Here is a 16,822-nt window from a genome sequence, read left to right on the forward strand (position 1 = left end):
CTTCGTAGTCCAATGTGTTGAGAACCACTGTGCATCTGCCCTTATCAGCTGGTAAGATGGTGATGCTCTCATCTTTCTGCAGAGCCGCTAATGCTTTCCTCTCACCTAACGTGATATTGGACGGTGGTGGTTTGGCACTACTGAGAAGGGCCGATATTCTCAGACGAAGGTCCCCTGCCTCTGTTCTAGAAAGGTTATTGTTCCTGATGGCCGATTCAGCTGCTGTGATATAGTCTACTGTGGGTATCGTTTTAGGAGTCACTGAGAAGTTGAGACCCTTGGTTAATACTGCCTTCTCTGTCTCCGAGAGGCTTCTGTCTGACAGATTTTTGATCCAATTTTCTTTAGTATTGGTCTGATTCCCCCCATCCTTAGTGTTTACGACAAGCTGTGGTCGATTTTCCAATAGAAGTTTCTGGAATTTTCCCTTATCCCTTTCTTTGGTTTTGCTATGGTGCTTCATATAACCTGATTTGGTAAATTCACAAACCTCCTGATAGGTTTCGTGCGTAAGCTTGGTTTGCAATCTCTGATAGAAGGTTTCTACTTCAGACTGTTTATTTTTTATCTCTATGTTAAGTCTCCTAATTCTCAAATTCTGTATTTTTCTGATGTAGTTTTGTTGCATTTTCCTTGCCAAGTGTCCTTGCTCAAGGGACGCTTGCCTCATGCATTTGGGGATTAACCTACTCTGCCTGCATCTAAGATTGAATCTGAGGTGGTTCCTTAAATCTGCTAATTTAAGAGTGGCCTTTTCTAAGCTACGTACCAGCAGAAGGATGTCTCTCCCAAAGTTGGTCGCAATGCGTCTGTGTAGGCTCTCAGTCGTACAGGAGTTGTCCATCGAGGAAAAGGCTTCTTGAGACACCACATATTTTCAGTTTAGAGGGAAATTCTACAGACAAATTCATGGTTGTGCTATGGGCTCACCAGTCTCACCCATAGTGGCGAATCTGTACATGGAAGAGATGGAGAAACAGGCTCTCACATCCTTCTCAGGGACAAAACCAAGGCACTGGTTTAGATACGTGGATGACACCTTTGTCATAATCAAAAAACAAGAAATTCAGTCTTTCACAGATCACATCAATGCGGTGGACACCAATATCAAATTTACTCGCGAGGACACTAAAGAAAACCAACTAGCCTTCTTAGACTGCAAGGTAATTATAGGAAAGGACAGACAGCTACTTACAGAGGTCTTTAGAAAGGCCACACACACTGACCAATACCTGCTTTTTGAATCAAACCATCCACTACAACATAAACTAGGGGTTATTAGGACCCTCCAACATAGAGCGGAACAAATACCAACTAGTGCTGAGGGAAAGAAAAAGGAGACACAACATGTCCAGAGAGCGCTCTCAACCTGTGGGTACCCACGGTGGGCTTTTAACAAATGTCAAAAGAAGAGAGTAGGGAAAGAAACCCAAAAGCCCACAGAAGCAAAAAGGAGAGGAGTGGTAGTCCCTTATGTAGCGGGGGTCTCCGAAAAACTCCAGAGGATCTTATGGCAACACAAAATTCCTACCTATTTCAAACCAGTAAATACCCTGAGACAAAAATTAGTGCATCCTAAAGACAAGGCTCCAAACCAGAAACAGAGCAATGTGGTCTATTCCATCCACTGTAAAGATGAGGAATGCAAAGAGCACTACATTGGGGAAACTAAGCAAATGCTCCAAAAAAGGCTTTATCAACATCGCAGGGACAATGCTAGTGGTCCTCAATCAGCAGTACATCTACACCTGAAAGCTACCAATCACTCTTTTCAGGACAGCGAGGTAAAGATTTTGGCCAAAGAAAACAGATGGTTTGAAAGAGGAGTAAAGGAAGCTATTTTTGTCAAACAACAGAACCCATCATTGAATCGGAATGGTGGTTTGAGGTTCAATTTGGACCCTGTGTTCAGCAGGTTACTGAGACCAAAACCCACAGCTCTTAGTCTTGCAAATGAGGTGAAGGCAGGGCCGAGCCAGAACAATAGATGCTAACAAGCCAGTATCAGAGTCGTTCATACCCAATTCAGGGAGCGACACTTCCCTTTTATCGTAGGTGTGAATAACAGGATAGGATTATACCACTGCTCCGCCCAGGCTTAGTGTAACGAACCAATAGGAGGAGGGTGTTGGCACACCAATTCCGCCCACTCTTACTGTATTTAAGGCCTAAGCTACCAGCACTTATTAGTTTGCTGACGAAGCTCTTCGGATGAGGAGCGAAACGTCCGACACCTTCTACACAGAAGTACAGATGACGTCTCAAGAAGCCTTTTCCCCCAAGGAAGGATTGTTAGCGCTAACAAACCCTGCAGGGGAAAGACACCCCAGACCAGCTGGACCAGATGGCGTAAGTCACCATGATATTGATGGTGATACATGGCACATATAGCACATGATATCACAACACAGTCCATTTAGCTGTGTAGAAACAAAACATGGAATACTGTACACATCATTTGGTTGTCTATTCCTAGTTGTTCATCTTGTTCTTGTTTCCCAGTCAGTACACATTGGTGTCCTATGGCATTGTTTTGGAGTGGACCCGCTGTGTCACTACGTCAGAAAAATAGTTCTTGGTGTTTGCTGCTACAATAACAATGTCGCTGTAGCTTGCTTTGTGTATAGCTCACTTGGGTAAATACAACACTGTCTGTGTTTTTTGGAGGGCTTTTTAGGGCTTTATCGTCGAAATAGGTCCCGCTATGTGCATTTCTATCTTTAGAACGCACAGAAAAGGGAAAGACGTGTGTGGTCAAGTTTCACATAAGGATTGTGGATGACGGGCAAAACAAAAAAAAAAAGTGCACTTTTCCTTTAAGAGAGAGCCTTGGGCTTTTGGCTCACTGGCTAGGCGCTGCTCGACTTCAAGCTCATATGGTGGGGACGTGTGGTGGCTGGTTGGACTGCGTGGATGACCGCTGTTACGAACAGGCTAAGCTAATGTTAGCTTGTGTGTTTATTTCTAGCTTATTTCCTGCAGTGTGTTACAATGTTGCGGCAATGACAAACCAAGCTGACCAATGAGTGAGCAGCACTTTGACAATGTGCTTGTTGAACAGGAGAAAAGAAAGAAAAACAGCACCAGTCTACTCAACGACTTAGCTGAGGGCGATGAAGACGAGCATGGAGGCCATGGAGGTCCTGAACTGCAGCGCACTGGGAAGTAAGTCAAGATTAAGTCTGACAGACCGTCTTCAAATTGTTGGCCATTGTTGAGGCTTGCATGGAGTGCATCACTAAATAGCACCCTTTGTCTTTCTTGCCAATATATCTATTCATATTTAATACAGAGCTGTCATTTATATTGTAGGGGTGCACCATAATTATCGGGCCGATATGAGGGATTTATGACGCCATGCCAATAAATCTAATAACATTAAAAACAGCTCTGATAACTGATTTTAAAAAACTGAAGGATAATTGAAGGATAAGCAACTCCAGAGTCATTTCCACTTACCATTCTGCTTTGAAGGCGACCAATCTTCATCTCCATGTCTTAAGGCTTAAGTCCATGTTCTAAAAGTTCTCTATTTCATCTCCAGATGTTTCTCCCTTCTTTTCTCCTCCAAAACTATTGACACATGGCTGAAATCTTGGCTACAATCACTGTAAATATCCTCTGTCTCGTACACCGCCATGTTTGCTTTCCTGAGTGACAGTACTTCGATAGCGTCACTTCCGAAATTAAGGCTGAGCAGCTCGTCATGGCTGGACTTATCATCATCAAGTTGACTTATCATTTTTGCAAATTTGCCATTGGGTTTCAAAAAAGGAACAATGTAGAAGATAATTACAAACAATATATAACATATTTAAGCAAATGATGTCAGGGAGCCTTGAAAAGGCATCGATATCAATGTCTATATTTTCCTCATCCTCAGGTGGTTTGGCGGTCTTATTCTGGACGTCAAGCGCAAAGCCTCCCACTACGTGTCCGATTACACAGATGCGTTTAGTTTGCAGTGTGTGGCCTCCTTCCTGTTCCTCTACTGTGCCTGCATGTCCCCTGTCATCACCTTTGGAGGACTCCTGGGCGAGGCAACAGAAGGACGCATAGTACAGCAAGCTCTATCTTCATCTTCATCTTCATCTTCATCAGTGCCACACTGGGCTGGGGATGGGCATCGTGTGACATTTCCTTGATTGATCATGACGAAATGAACCGTTACCTTAAAGGGGATGGGGGTGTTTCCATGCTGATGCTGTAAAGAGAAGAACGCTGCTAAGAGTGAAGGCCTGCGTGGACGTGCAACCTTCCACAGCTGATGTTCTTCTTTTGACTATAAACTAGTGGCAGCTGACCCTGTTTAATCAACATTCCTCTTCAGGGCCAAGTAATCAGTCATCATGCACATCCCCGAGCTGCACCATGTGGTCCATCTTGCATCATATTGTCAAGTGTACAGTCGTCCCTTGCAATGTCACGCTTCAGTTATCGCTCCTACGCTATATCACGTTTTTTCCCCCCAAATTAATGAATTAATAAATGATTGCTGTTTTGTGTACATATTCTTGGCCTAAATGAAGCATTTCTAAACATCAAAATGTCTAAAAGGTCAAACTAAATGTGGTAAAATACAAATGCACGGCAGAAGAAGCATTGTAATTGTGAATGTAGTATTCCACATTGGCCACTAGGTGTTGCTGTTTGATGAAACAGGCACAAGACTGCTCACTAAGGTTCCCTATGGGACATACTTAATGTGCCACTGCTCGAGCAGGAGTTTTGTTTACTCTTATTCTGTCGGGTAATACGAGTGTAAAGCCATTTAAACAAGAAGGAACTGCTAACATGTGAGTCTGTTATGTTATTTATGTCTAATATGTCTTATTTTCTCTTATTATATGTACTTTATTGGGTAATAGGAGTGTAAAGGTGACTATAGGGGTGCTATTTCATGTCTAGAGGGCTTTAATAATGTTAAAAAGCATATTTAAAAAATCGTAAACCGGTTTTCTATGTCCTAAGTATGAAAATATTCAATTCATTCATCTTAAATCCTATTTGTTCACCGCAATAAACGAGGGGCGACTGTACAAGCAAAGGTCCTGCATAACTTTTTCCCGTCTTCTAGAGTGCCATTGAGTCCCTGTTTGGAGCCTCGCTGACAGGAATCGCCTATTCCTTGTTTGCCGGGCAGCCGCTCACCATTTTGGGCAGCACCGGACCGGTGCTTGTGTTTGAAAAGATATTATTCAAATTCTGCCAGTAGGTTTGTTTTTGCTTTGAAGTCACATGTGACCGCTGTGGAATGCATCATTGCCCACGCGTGGTGTCCCTGTGTGCCCACACAGGGAGTATGGCCTGTCCTACCTGTCCCTGAGGACGTGCATCGGCCTGTGGACGGCCTTCTTCTGCATCGTGCTGGTGGCCACAGACGCCAGTTCCCTCGTTTGCTACATCACTCGTTTTACAGAGGAAGCCTTCGCCTCTCTCATCTGCATCATCTTCATCTACGAGGCCTTGGAGAAACTGGTCCACCTGGGGGACCACTACCCCTTTAACAAGAACAACAACCTGGACCAGCTCACCCTGTACTCGTATGTGGACAATTACTCTCACCCCATAAAAGTCTCTCATTCCTCTTTGTTTCTTGGAGGACCTGTAAATCCGGGACAGATGTGGGATTATTCCGACACCCAGATGTTAATGTGCTTCCACAGATGTTCATGCGTTGAGCCGTCCGACCCCACCAATGGCACCCTGAAGTACTGGGAGTTCAATAACATCACTGCCTCGGAAATCTACTGGGAAGCCCTGGAGGTCAAGGTGCACAATAGTCCCAAAAGTCATGTCAAAATTACAAAGGCTCATTTATTTCTTCATAATTTAAAGTGGCATGCTCTCCCAGATGGACAACAGAAGAGATTAAGGGCAAGTGGGCAGGATTATATTGGATTATTCACTGCAAATCACCACCAAATTGCATTTTTTTTGTCCTCTGTTTCCTGTTGACATGGATGCTCATCCTATTCTGGTGTGTTGCTAATCACACATGAGTGTGTGTATTTCTGCAGGACTGCGTTGAAAAGCGTGGAGAGTTTGTGGGCAAGGCCTGCGGTCAGGACGGACCGTACGTTCCTGACGTCCTCTTCTGGTGTGTCATTCTCTTCTTCTCCACGGTCTTCATGTCCTCTTTCCTCAAGGAGTTCAGGTTCAGCAAATACTTTCCCACAAAGGTATTACATCAGCATCACCACCATAGATGCTCATGGACGCTTGTTGAGAGAGATGGTGCAATATTGCACCCTAGTGGGTGTTTGCTAGTACTGCAACATTTGTTTACCACGTATCTACGTATTTATTAGAATCAAATATTTCTGTCTGTTCCTTTCTGTCGATAAACATCAATCAGTGAATTCTGGTTTGAAGAAGGGTTCGGATGACTTAAGCGTACTTCTACAATCGTCTTAATCAACAGGTGAGGTGCGTTATCAGTGATTTTGCTGTTTTCATCACCATCTTCACCATGGTCCTGGTGGACTACGCCTTAGGGATCCCCTCTCCAAAACTGAAGGTCCCAAGTGTGTTTAAGGTGAGTGAAATTCTTCAAAAATTGTCTGAATTCTGTAAAATGACCAACTCACTGATTGCAGTACTGTATCCTTATCAATACTTACATTAGTTGCTAATTTCAAGATATGCCAAAATAGACACTGGAGATGGTGAAGTATTGAACGAGTCGTTCAAAACACACACTCCACGGGAGTTAACACGGGGCTCCGTTAACTCCTTCACTTACCCTGTTGCCGCTAGCTAAACGAAAAAGGAAAGCAGGTAACATATCATTCATTATTTCGTTCGTTCAACTGTTACTCGAACTGCATAGAAATGTATTAACCCCGCGGGAGCAGCAACGCATCTCCTCCTTGCCGCAAAGCAACGCTCCTTTTCACTTCCTGTTTATGTCTGAGCTGCTCGGTCGCTAACGCGGGAACTCGCGTACCGAGATTCATTAGACTGACTCGCTAACGCCGGCAAGAGCGTAGTAAAGTCGGTTGGTGAACTTGTTGCGCATTGAGTGCTGAATCATACGCGGACGTCGCCGCCATATTGGACGTGGCAAGAGAGAACGTGGAAGAGCGTGGAATTATAACAACCGCTCTACAGTCCAAACAAGATCTCAGCGGATTACTTTTCATAGGTAAGGCTGAAAAAATATTTTTTATTGTATTTGGCCATTATTATGGAGCCCCCGAGGGTCGTGGAGAAAAAAAACAATTCTTGCTAGAGTTAGCAAAACATTTGTGAGATAACGCAACTTTCGTGTTCAGAGCAGATGTTTGTGTCGAAACTTCAAAATAATTAATTATTAATTAATTATTACATTGGCTGAGTTTGTGAACGTTCATGTGGACTTTACAATCCCATCTTTATCTGTAATGATGATATTGTAACGTCCAGGTAGATGTTACAATCCCATCTTTAATGTTAGTCGTGACAGTCCAGTGTTGAGAGTAGTAGGACTTTGTTTGAGCCGCAAAGAGTTTCTTTTTCAACTCTCGTGTTTACGGACCGAAAATAATTTTTTCATGAAAATGTGGGCGTGCGTTCATAACCATAAAACGTCGTAAAGGAGCACCTATAGATAGCTGGTTCCGTAAACACACCCGGCCACTATAAAATGAGCATGATATGTTCGATTGATGAATCCTGTCCAACTAATGCTATCAATCCCAGCCAACCAGAGATGATCGAGGCTGGCTCATCAACCCACTGGGGCCAAACCCTTGGTGGACTGTCATCATAACGGTGTTTCCAGCTCTGCTGTGCACCATCCTCATCTTCATGGACCAGCAGATCACAGCTGTCATCATCAACAGGAAGGAGCACAAACTCAAGGTAGCGTCCTGCCTTTGCTGCTGATCGCCATCAATAAACTCCTCCTGCGCTGACGGCCATGTGCACCTGTGTAGAAAGGCTGTGGCTACCACCTGGATCTCTTCATGGTGGGTGTGATGCTGGGCGTTTGCTCCGTGATGGGCTTGCCGTGGTTCGTGGCGGCCACCGTGCTCTCCATCACGCACGTCAACAGCCTGAAGCTGGAATCGCAGTGCTCGGCCCCCGGGGAGCAGCCCAAGTTCCTGGGCATCAGGGAGCAACGTGTCACTGGTCTCATGATCTTCGTGCTCATGGGCTGCTCCGTCTTTATGACGTCTGTCCTCAAGGTCAGTCAAGATGTACAACACTAGATACGCCTGCACAGACACGAGACCTACGTCACTTGCTCCACTTGCAATTTTTCACCACAGAGCTTCTGCGACGTCATGTGCCGTGATATTTATTTATTTATTTTTCAATTTATGAACATAAATGCTCAATAAGCATATGTAACGTGTAGTATATTTGGTGTTTCTTATTAAAAGACTTGGCCGGCATATAGATGGTCTTTATTCACCAACCGTGACCTCACGCAGCACATGCACAGATGCACCACAGGCGGATACGTCATATTGGCCCACGTAAATAACAACATGCACTGCAACAGGAGTCAATATTTCCTCCTCGTCCTACTTTTTCAACCAAAGGTTCATTTATTCCGTAATGGCACCCTATAGCCGCAGCGCCTATCTTCCTTCAGCATGTCCACAAGTCCAGCTTTTTGTGCGATGGCTGGCTTCCTCTGCCCTTTGGGTGCAGAACGTTTCGTTGACATTGTGGGTTTTGTCGGGTGGGGGAAACTTGCAAGCATACAGCGTTCAGAGTCACACGCTTAGCTCTTTTGGTTTCTTCTGTTGTTTATTGGCGGCTAGCAAGCGGCTCACACGCTGAGCTAGTTTGCTAGCCATGGCCACAACGGGAGATGGGTCGAATGGCGCAAAGGAGATTGATTGACAGTGGTCTACAGCCAATCAGGATGCAGAAGACAATGGGCGGTGCAGACAGAAGAGAGAGAAGAGAGAAAGAGACACTGCCACCCCTGCGAAAGCACACAACTACAACACTCAGCTTCCCACAATGCAATTCTTCAACACTGTATTAAAATAGAGACACAGCAAACAAGCATACGTTGACACATACAAATACAGATACCTTAAAGCATAACAAACAAAGCTCCGCAGCTTTATATGCCCCACTTTTCATGCCATTGATGCACTCTCACCGTACGGGCAACACATGACCGAATTACTGGACACCTATGGAGCACGCAAGAAATATCTGAACGTGCGTTGGCTGCGCTAATTCCGTACGTGGGGTGCACATTTTGCCCAAACCTGACACCAGTGAAAGGTACGAAACACACGTCGGTCGTACGGACGACGCAAGATGAAGACGTATGACGTGCATACGTTCATCTTGCAACCTGCAAAGAACGTAAGCGCCTGTAGAGTTTGTTTGACCTGACAAAGAACCCCTGCGGCCGGTCTACAGCTCCGAAATCACCAACGTTTTAGGTACATAGAAGGTCCCACTGACACTACAACTCCACTTCCAGGAACACAACTCTTCCTGACCACCTGTATTATCTTTTGGAAAGGCTTTTATGTACTATAAACTACGGTGTCCTGCAGGTGTACCTCATGACATTTGGATGTATTTGTTTGTTTGTGTCCTTCAGTTCATTCCCATGCCCGTGCTGTACGGTGTTTTTCTCTACATGGGAGCATCTTCTCTTCGAGGAATACAGGTACACACTCCACATGCACACTACGTGGTTTTAGCCAAAAACAAAAAAGAAAATGTCATTTTATGCCAAATGTATGCTTCATCTGAGCAAGCATTAGAAAACGAGAGGGAAGGAATACAAACGGGGAATTTTGTGTACAGCGAAACAGAAAAAAATGTTAAAACATGCTAAAAACGTGTTCATAATTTCTTTTTGTTCACTTTTATTGGCTGTAATGCAACTTTTTTTTCCCTCTCTCTCTCCAGTTGTTTGACCGTCTGAGACTGTTGGGCATGCCAGCCAAGCACCAGCCAGACTTCATCTACCTGCGTCACGTACCCCTGAGGAAGGTGCATCTGTTCACCTTCATCCAGCTCAGCTGTCTGATCCTTCTCTGGGTCATCAAGACCTCCAAGGCTGCCATCGTCTTCCCCATGATGGTGCGTACGTGACGCTGTTCATACAAACAAGACACCTCGAACATGACCAAGATCTACATCCAGAACATACCAACTATTTTTATGAATAAGACTATTTAGATTATAGATAAGTGAATTTCCACAAAGTAGGATTCAATCTTAATAAATGCAATATTTTCATAGTTAGAATAGCATAGAAAACCAGTTTAGGACTTTCTAAATATAATCTTTACCATTATTAGAGCCCTGTAGACATGAAATAACACCCCTATAGTCACCTTTACACTCCTATTATTCTTTCTTTATAACTATAATGTGCAGGGACAAAAGACATGCTTTGAACATAGCATGCTAGCTAGCTAGCTAGCTAGCTAGCCTCCCATTTACTTATTCTAAACTTCAAGGAAAAGTGCACTTTTTTTAGAATTTTGCCCATCATTCACAATCATTATTTGAGACATGAACACTTTCTTTCCCTTTTTCCATGCCGTCTAAAGATATAAAAACAGGTAAAAAGAGGCAGCTAATTAACTCACGTAATGGGACACACCTATTCCACCTATAAAGCCTTCTGAAAAAACCTCCAAAAAGCACCAACAAGGCTCCATTTTCATCATGTGAGCTGCATATGAACCACAGGAAGTTCCCAAAATACTACAAGTATTACATGTTATCATGAATGTACCTGTTACTACATGTTGGGCTTAGGGGTTAGGGGTTAGGGTTGGGGAGGAGAACCGAGCACCCGCCACAGTGCCACCTTGTGCAAGTCTGTGTTGCCTCCCCAGGTGTTGGCTCTAGTGTTCATCAGGAAGCTGATGGACTGCATCTTCAGCAAGAGAGAGATGAGCTGGCTGGATGACCTCATGCCAGAGAGCAAGAAGAAGAAGCTGGAGGATGCGGAGGAGGTGCCCTCTTTGCTTTCCTGGGCCACATTGTCTGTGATCATGCAAACAATAAACGTGTGTTCTGCTGCACGTGCAGGAGGAAGAGCAAAGCGTCCTTGCAGAGGAAGAGGGCGTGGTGCAAGTGCCGCTGGAGGGGTGCAAGTAAGCACACGTTGCATGTTTAGTGGAAAAGGGAGCTACAGTACCCGTGCATGTGTGCTTTTTCAATTCCACAGAGGATTACCCGTCATCAACATCACAGATGAGATGTCCAAAGGTTCTTTTGGAAGCACTTGGAACGCCACAAGCTAGGATGCTTGGGATGACGTCGGTAAGACAGTAAGACGCTTGTGCCGTCTACGTGGTCACTGAGGAGTCACTGAGAAAGGACAACAAGCACTGCAGTCTACAAGCACGTGAATAAAGTCATTGTTAGCATATTGTAAATATATCACATCTAAACTTGCAATATGAATGGAATATGCAACGTGTCTCCATGTCCTTCCCATCTATTTTATTCATCTTTCAGCAGAGTTGTGTATATATTGTTTCCGTTCCTCTTAGACGGGGACAAAAGCCATAAATCAACACAAACGCTAACGATGAGTTCATTATGAAGATGATTACTGTCTACGTGAAAAAGGGCAAATCTTTTTCAATTTTGCACTCCAAATCTACATTTCTTCTACTTGTAATACCTAAAGCTTTTACTATGTTATATTTTGTGTAGAGTAACTTCTATATTTGCTAGATTTGAATGACTGAAAAAGACATTTCTTTATAATAATAATAATAATCCAGTGTTTAGTCAGTGAATGTTGTGTGTGATTTTAGTGAATGATCCAAACTCAACAAGCTTTTCCTCCTTTGAGTTTTTCTCATGTAATAGCGCGTTTCTCATTTCCCATGAAATGTTAACACCTGAACTCCTCACAGAGACGCATGAAGCACCTTGCTGATATTTAAACATGTCTTTTTGCGTATTCATATTTAGGTTAGCAGGCATGTTTATGTGTGTGTTTGTAGAGCGTCATTCTTATGCATCTCGTCTCGTATTGCCAGTAAAAATGAGCCTGATGTGCTTTTGTGGCCTGAGTTTGTCGTGAGCAGACATTTGATGAGCTTTGAATGACAGCCGAGAGAGGCGACGCCTCCCAAAGCGCGTCACGCCGTGGGCTCATGCAGATGATTCTTCCGGAGGAGGCGCTGGAGAGTGATGACCCGCGGCTTGTCGGCGACAACTCGGCGATGATTGACGTGATTTCATTTCTTTCTTTGCTGTGGGACGCCGTTCTCCAGTGACCCGTCTGTTCCACGTCATCCTCTTATTCCTCCCCACCGCCTGAGCCCCCCATCTCAAGTATGTAACGATATTTCACAAACATGTGCAACACATCTGCCAACACTTACAACATACACCACCGCTTAAAAGTTTCACAACAGTCCAGTTTCTGTGGAGGAAAGATCTCCATTTTGAAGTGCATTTTTTTCTTCTTGCCATTTTTGTAGCAACAAATGACGTAGTCCCGTACGGTTCCCCAGGGTGTAGCGCCACAGTGTGTTTGGAGCTAGTAAGTACTCCTGAAGGATGAGACGCACCAACCAACCTCCATTTCTGCAGCTTTAAATTGTTGGCCCATTTTGTGCTCCCTGAAACGGCATCATTCTGGAATACACATTATTTTTCACTTTTGGCTGACATTACCTTTTTTTTTAAACATCTGCCACGTCACCGCTTACCTTTGTCCCATTTCAAGATATTAATTGGACCCAACCACGTGATGTTCTATCAATAACTGGACAAACTGGGCTGTTCTAAAACTTTTGACCGGTAGCGTGTATGAAATCAATTGAATATCATTTCTGTTATTCTTAATTAGGAATTTTTAAATTGACTCTACTTCTACAAAGAAGCCGAAGATGTGAAAAAGTGAATTCTTATTTTTTTGTTGAAGATTATCTACAGAAAAAAAGGCCAAAAGAAAATGTGAAGTTTGGGGTTACGTATGAAAAAGCGTATTTAGCTGCTTCACATAAATAGCATTTTTGGGTTGAAACATGTTTTTGAAAGATTTAGAAAATATTAGTCTTGTTTTTATGACACACGGTCATAAAATGCGGTGGATACACACGAGCGCTCAAAAGCACAGCCCAGTTTGTCCTGTTCTTGATGGAACGGACGACAGACCATCTTAACACGTCCACGTGGACGTCTTTTTGGGCGGTGGTGTACATCATTTAGGATATTGCAGTATTACACGGTGGTGTACATCATTTAGGATAGTGCAGTATTACACGGTGGCGTACATCATTTAGGATATTGCAGTATTACACGGTGGTGTACATCATTTAGGATATTGCAGTATTACACGGTGGTGTACATCATTTAGGATATTGCAGTATTACACGGTGGTGTACATCATTTAGGATATTGCAGTATTACACGGTGGTGTACATCATTTAGGATATTGCAGTATTACACGGTGGTGTACATCATTTAGGATATTGCAGTATTACACGGGGGTGTACATCATTTAGGATATTGCAGTATTACATGGTGGTGTACATCATTTAGGATATTGCAGTATTACACGGTGGTGTACATCATTTAGGATATTGCAGTATTACACGGTGGTGTACATCATTTAGGATATTGCAGTATTACACGGGGGTGTACATCATTTAGGATATTGCAGTATTACACGGTGGTGTACATCATTTAGGATATTGCAGTATTACACGGTGGTGTACATCATTTAGGATATTGCAGTATTACACGGGGGTGTACATCATTTAGGATATTGCAGTATTAACGGAGTAGCAGTCAGACTAACAGCAGATACTGCATGTTGCCCAATCACGAAACGTTTGCTCCAAAGTAGCCTTTTATACCCTAAGTATGCAGTCGTGTACCTGTAAGGTACATGCATGTGATGTGTATTACTGTGTGTACCGTGTGAGAGTACAAGTACATGTCAAGTGGTGTGTACTTGGAAATAACGAGAAGGCTGGAAGACGCGGTGAAAGCTTTAATGTCACAGCAGAGTCATGGCGTCAACACAGGCGTCACGTTTCCCTCTACTGCCGTCTTCCTCGGCCGGCCTTCAGCAAGGTCACAAACTCCTTGGCTGCCTGGTCCTGCAGGTAGGAGCTGACGTCGCTGGTGTAGGTTCCGTCCGCATGGCGCCTGGATAGGCTTCTACAAACACCACACAAGTCACTCCATCGCGTGCGCTCCCATCCGCCCTTTCTGTTCTGATGAAAGTGCCACCACGTGACCACAAGAATGACGCTCACCCGTTTCGCTTGGAGTTCTTCAGCCACTGAACAAAATCCTGAGCTCTTCTGGTCTCCAGGTATTTACTGTAGTCGTTGGAAAACGTTCCCTCGGAATGTCTCTTTGACGGCTGGAGGGCTTCAGTGGAGATGGAGTTGTCGCTCGAAAGCCTGGAAGCAAAACAAAAGAGGAAGAGATCTCCATTTGTCACATCGCACCGCAATGTACTAGGACATTGTCCAGCTGGAGCCTACCCCAGCTGGACTGGTGGCCTGTCACGCACATTGTGTTCCACTCATGAAACTTTGAAACATTACGCAATAGTTTCCCCTTGTGCCACGTCTGTATGAAAGGCGCAAACCTCCCAAATACGCAGCTCTGAGGTCGTATCGGAGGAGGAACGGCGCCGATGTGCAAGTGAATACCACAATGCCAGAACGAGGGTGTGACGTCTCACTCTCGACACCGCATCTCCCGCCCTGTTGTGTTGAAAGCGATGTCCGCGTCCCACACGACAAAACGGCCACAAGGTGGCAGAAGTGCATTGATAAGAGCTCGGCAGGGATCATGTGGATGGAAAAACCACACATGACAGGAAGGAGGAAGTGAGAGAGCGTGGAGGATTATGCATTGTAGGGACTTTTTAATGCATGCGCACGCGTGCACACACATGCGCGCATGGTTCAGTTCCTAATGTGAAAATTGTAACTACGTCATGGTGTTATATTTGTAAATAAATTGTTATTTTGATGTAAAAGAAGCCCTTTTGTGTTATTTATGTTGGTATAGTTGTTTCGATCTTTGAGCTGTCACAAAAGCAAGTGAAAGTTCTGCTTGAAATGTATCTTTTCACAAAAAGATGCTTTTCTCCCTTTTCTAGTCGGGAACTGATATTTTCCTGAAACGTACCTACTGTATGTTCTACTGCTGCTTACTACAGAACGCAAAAAGGTAGAAACAAACCTTGTTTTCCCGATGAAAGACGGGAGTCTAATGTTTCTTCTGGTAGGATCCATGTTTATATAACCATAGAACACAATACTCTGTGTGCCTTGAGAGATCAGTCCAAACGGCCGCGACCGAAGGGGTTGTCTTTTGGAAAATGGCTGGCATTGAATGAGTTCACAAAAATCTGCAAATTTACAAATGCTGAATTGTGAGTGTGTGTGAGGAATCCATGGTTTTCATTTTCACATTTCAGGGAGTAAAACATGCAAAAATGTGAATGAAAAAAAGGACTTGGTAATCATAATAAGTACGTAGTGTAACATGACCTCAACCACCCCCTCCCCCAAAACTAAAAAAGAAGCCTTTTCTGGAGTTTTGCTAACAAGCATTCATGTTATATTTATTGCTGGCATGAACACAACAGGGAAGGATCGTAAAAAATTTTAAAAAATCAGTTCTGCTTCTTCTTTCCAGCCATTTGGAATAAAACGCGATCATTCCGAAGCTGCCAGAAAAGTAAATTCTACATGATCATCGTAAACAGAATGACCTGCTGCAGCAGAGAAGCACTGAGTCAGGGTGAAATTAGACATTCAATGGTGGACAAGTAGCTGCTCATGTGAAGAAGGTTGCAGTAAAAAGCTTACATTGCGTTTGTGCGGCGAGCAGACAGCTGCCAGCTGCTGTGGACCACGACGAGGAGCAGGAGTCCAGCCAAAGAGTGAGCTTGCTTCATCCTGTCTGGGACCTTCTGGGAGGAGGAAACGCAGCTTTAACTAAAATGAAATGATCTGGCCTGCTCGCAAAGCAGCTCAGCGCTTACCTGTGCTTCTTCTGAAAGGAATGTTTGGCCAGGAACCCTTCTTCTTCTTCTTCTTCTTCTTCCTCCTTCTGGCTTCTTCAGCTTCCTCATGAGCCACACTTGGTGCGCTCAGCCTTTTATATTCGGGAGGAGGCACACTCCCAGGTGACTCCTCCGTCACTGGAACCTCTTTTACGCTTCGTCCATTAATCAGCTTCCGTCTCACTGAATCTTATTTGAGTCCAACAAACACGGCAGAAAGCAATCCTCACCTCTCACCTGCCACTTTATTAGGGACACCTGCACCATCACATGACATCCAAATCCCATAACCCATCACCCTACTTTTTAAAAATGTAGATGGAAGCGTAGTTTGTGCACACCTGCAGGTAAGAAGGACTGGAACAAATTGACAATATCAATATATTGACATTGATATTACATATTGATATTGAAATGATTGGTGAGGGTGAGGTTAGGGTAACAGGTGTCTGGTTAGGGGTTAGGGGTTAGGGTTAGGGGTTAGGGCCACCACGATCAGGAGAATATACTTCTCATATTATTCGGGAAATCATGTCATTTTGGAAGCATACATTGGAAATTTGGAATAAATATTTTCAAAAGTTGGAAAAAAATCAAAACAACAAATGACGTCGCCAATTTTGGAAAATTAGGTTGGGGAAAAAAGTTATATTACAAGAATAAATATTATGGGAATAAAGTCATAACATTACAAGAAATAGCAAAAATGGGAAAAAATGAAGAATAAAGTCTAAATATTATGGAGGAAGAGCCATCATTTTATGAGGAAAAACATGTCATTTTTAGAAGCATAAATGTGACATTTTAAATATTTTCTAAAGTGGTAATATTCTAAGA

General features: G+C 43.7%; 2 protein-coding genes across 2 annotated transcripts in view; one reads left to right on the plus strand and one right to left on the minus strand.

The window, feature by feature from the left end:
* LOC129187198 (sodium-driven chloride bicarbonate exchanger-like) overlaps positions 1-13,185 on the plus strand; it is a 39,530-nt gene extending 26,345 nt beyond the window's left edge. The window contains exons 18-31 of the mRNA XM_054786081.1: positions 3,062-3,165; positions 3,884-4,058; positions 5,078-5,211; positions 5,298-5,543; positions 5,667-5,772; positions 6,021-6,182; positions 6,425-6,538; positions 7,684-7,845; positions 7,920-8,171; positions 9,563-9,631; positions 9,877-10,050; positions 10,818-10,937; positions 11,014-11,078; positions 11,153-13,185. Coding sequence (XP_054642056.1) covers positions 3,062-3,165; positions 3,884-4,058; positions 5,078-5,211; positions 5,298-5,543; positions 5,667-5,772; positions 6,021-6,182; positions 6,425-6,538; positions 7,684-7,845; positions 7,920-8,171; positions 9,563-9,631; positions 9,877-10,050; positions 10,818-10,937; positions 11,014-11,078; positions 11,153-11,228 — 1,959 coding nt within the window. The 3' untranslated portion in view covers positions 11,229-13,185. The remainder of the gene's footprint in view (positions 1-3,061; positions 3,166-3,883; positions 4,059-5,077; positions 5,212-5,297; positions 5,544-5,666; positions 5,773-6,020; positions 6,183-6,424; positions 6,539-7,683; positions 7,846-7,919; positions 8,172-9,562; positions 9,632-9,876; positions 10,051-10,817; positions 10,938-11,013; positions 11,079-11,152) is intronic.
* Positions 13,186-13,942: 757 nt separating this feature from the next.
* gcgb (glucagon b) lies at positions 13,943-16,661 on the minus strand. The gene is made up of 4 exons (XM_054786091.1): positions 15,965-16,661; positions 15,789-15,892; positions 14,214-14,363; positions 13,943-14,115 (listed from the first exon to the last, which is right to left on the minus strand). Exons 1-4 carry the CDS (start codon positions 16,052-16,054, stop codon positions 13,995-13,997), a joined length of 465 nt encoding a protein of 154 aa, XP_054642066.1. The 5' UTR covers positions 16,055-16,661; the 3' UTR covers positions 13,943-13,994.
* Between the last annotated feature and the right edge of the window lie 161 nt (positions 16,662-16,822).

The sequence above is a fragment of the Dunckerocampus dactyliophorus genome, chromosome 9 (genome assembly GCF_027744805.1).
Source record: "Dunckerocampus dactyliophorus isolate RoL2022-P2 chromosome 9, RoL_Ddac_1.1, whole genome shotgun sequence".
NCBI lineage: Eukaryota > Metazoa > Chordata > Actinopteri > Syngnathiformes > Syngnathidae > Dunckerocampus > Dunckerocampus dactyliophorus.

Coding starts and splice junctions, on each gene's coding strand:
- gcgb (XM_054786091.1), bottom strand. CDS start 16,054: ATGAGGAAGCTGAAGAAGCCAGAAGGAGGAAGAAGAAGAAGAAGAAGA. Junction 15,893..15,964: donor TCCTTTCAGAAGAAGCACAG/GTAAGCGCTGAG, acceptor TCCTCCTCCCAG/AAGGTCCCAGACAGGATGAA. Junction 14,116..14,213: donor AAGAACTCCAAGCGAAACGG/GTGAGCGTCATT, acceptor TGGTGTTTGTAG/AAGCCTATCCAGGCGCCATG.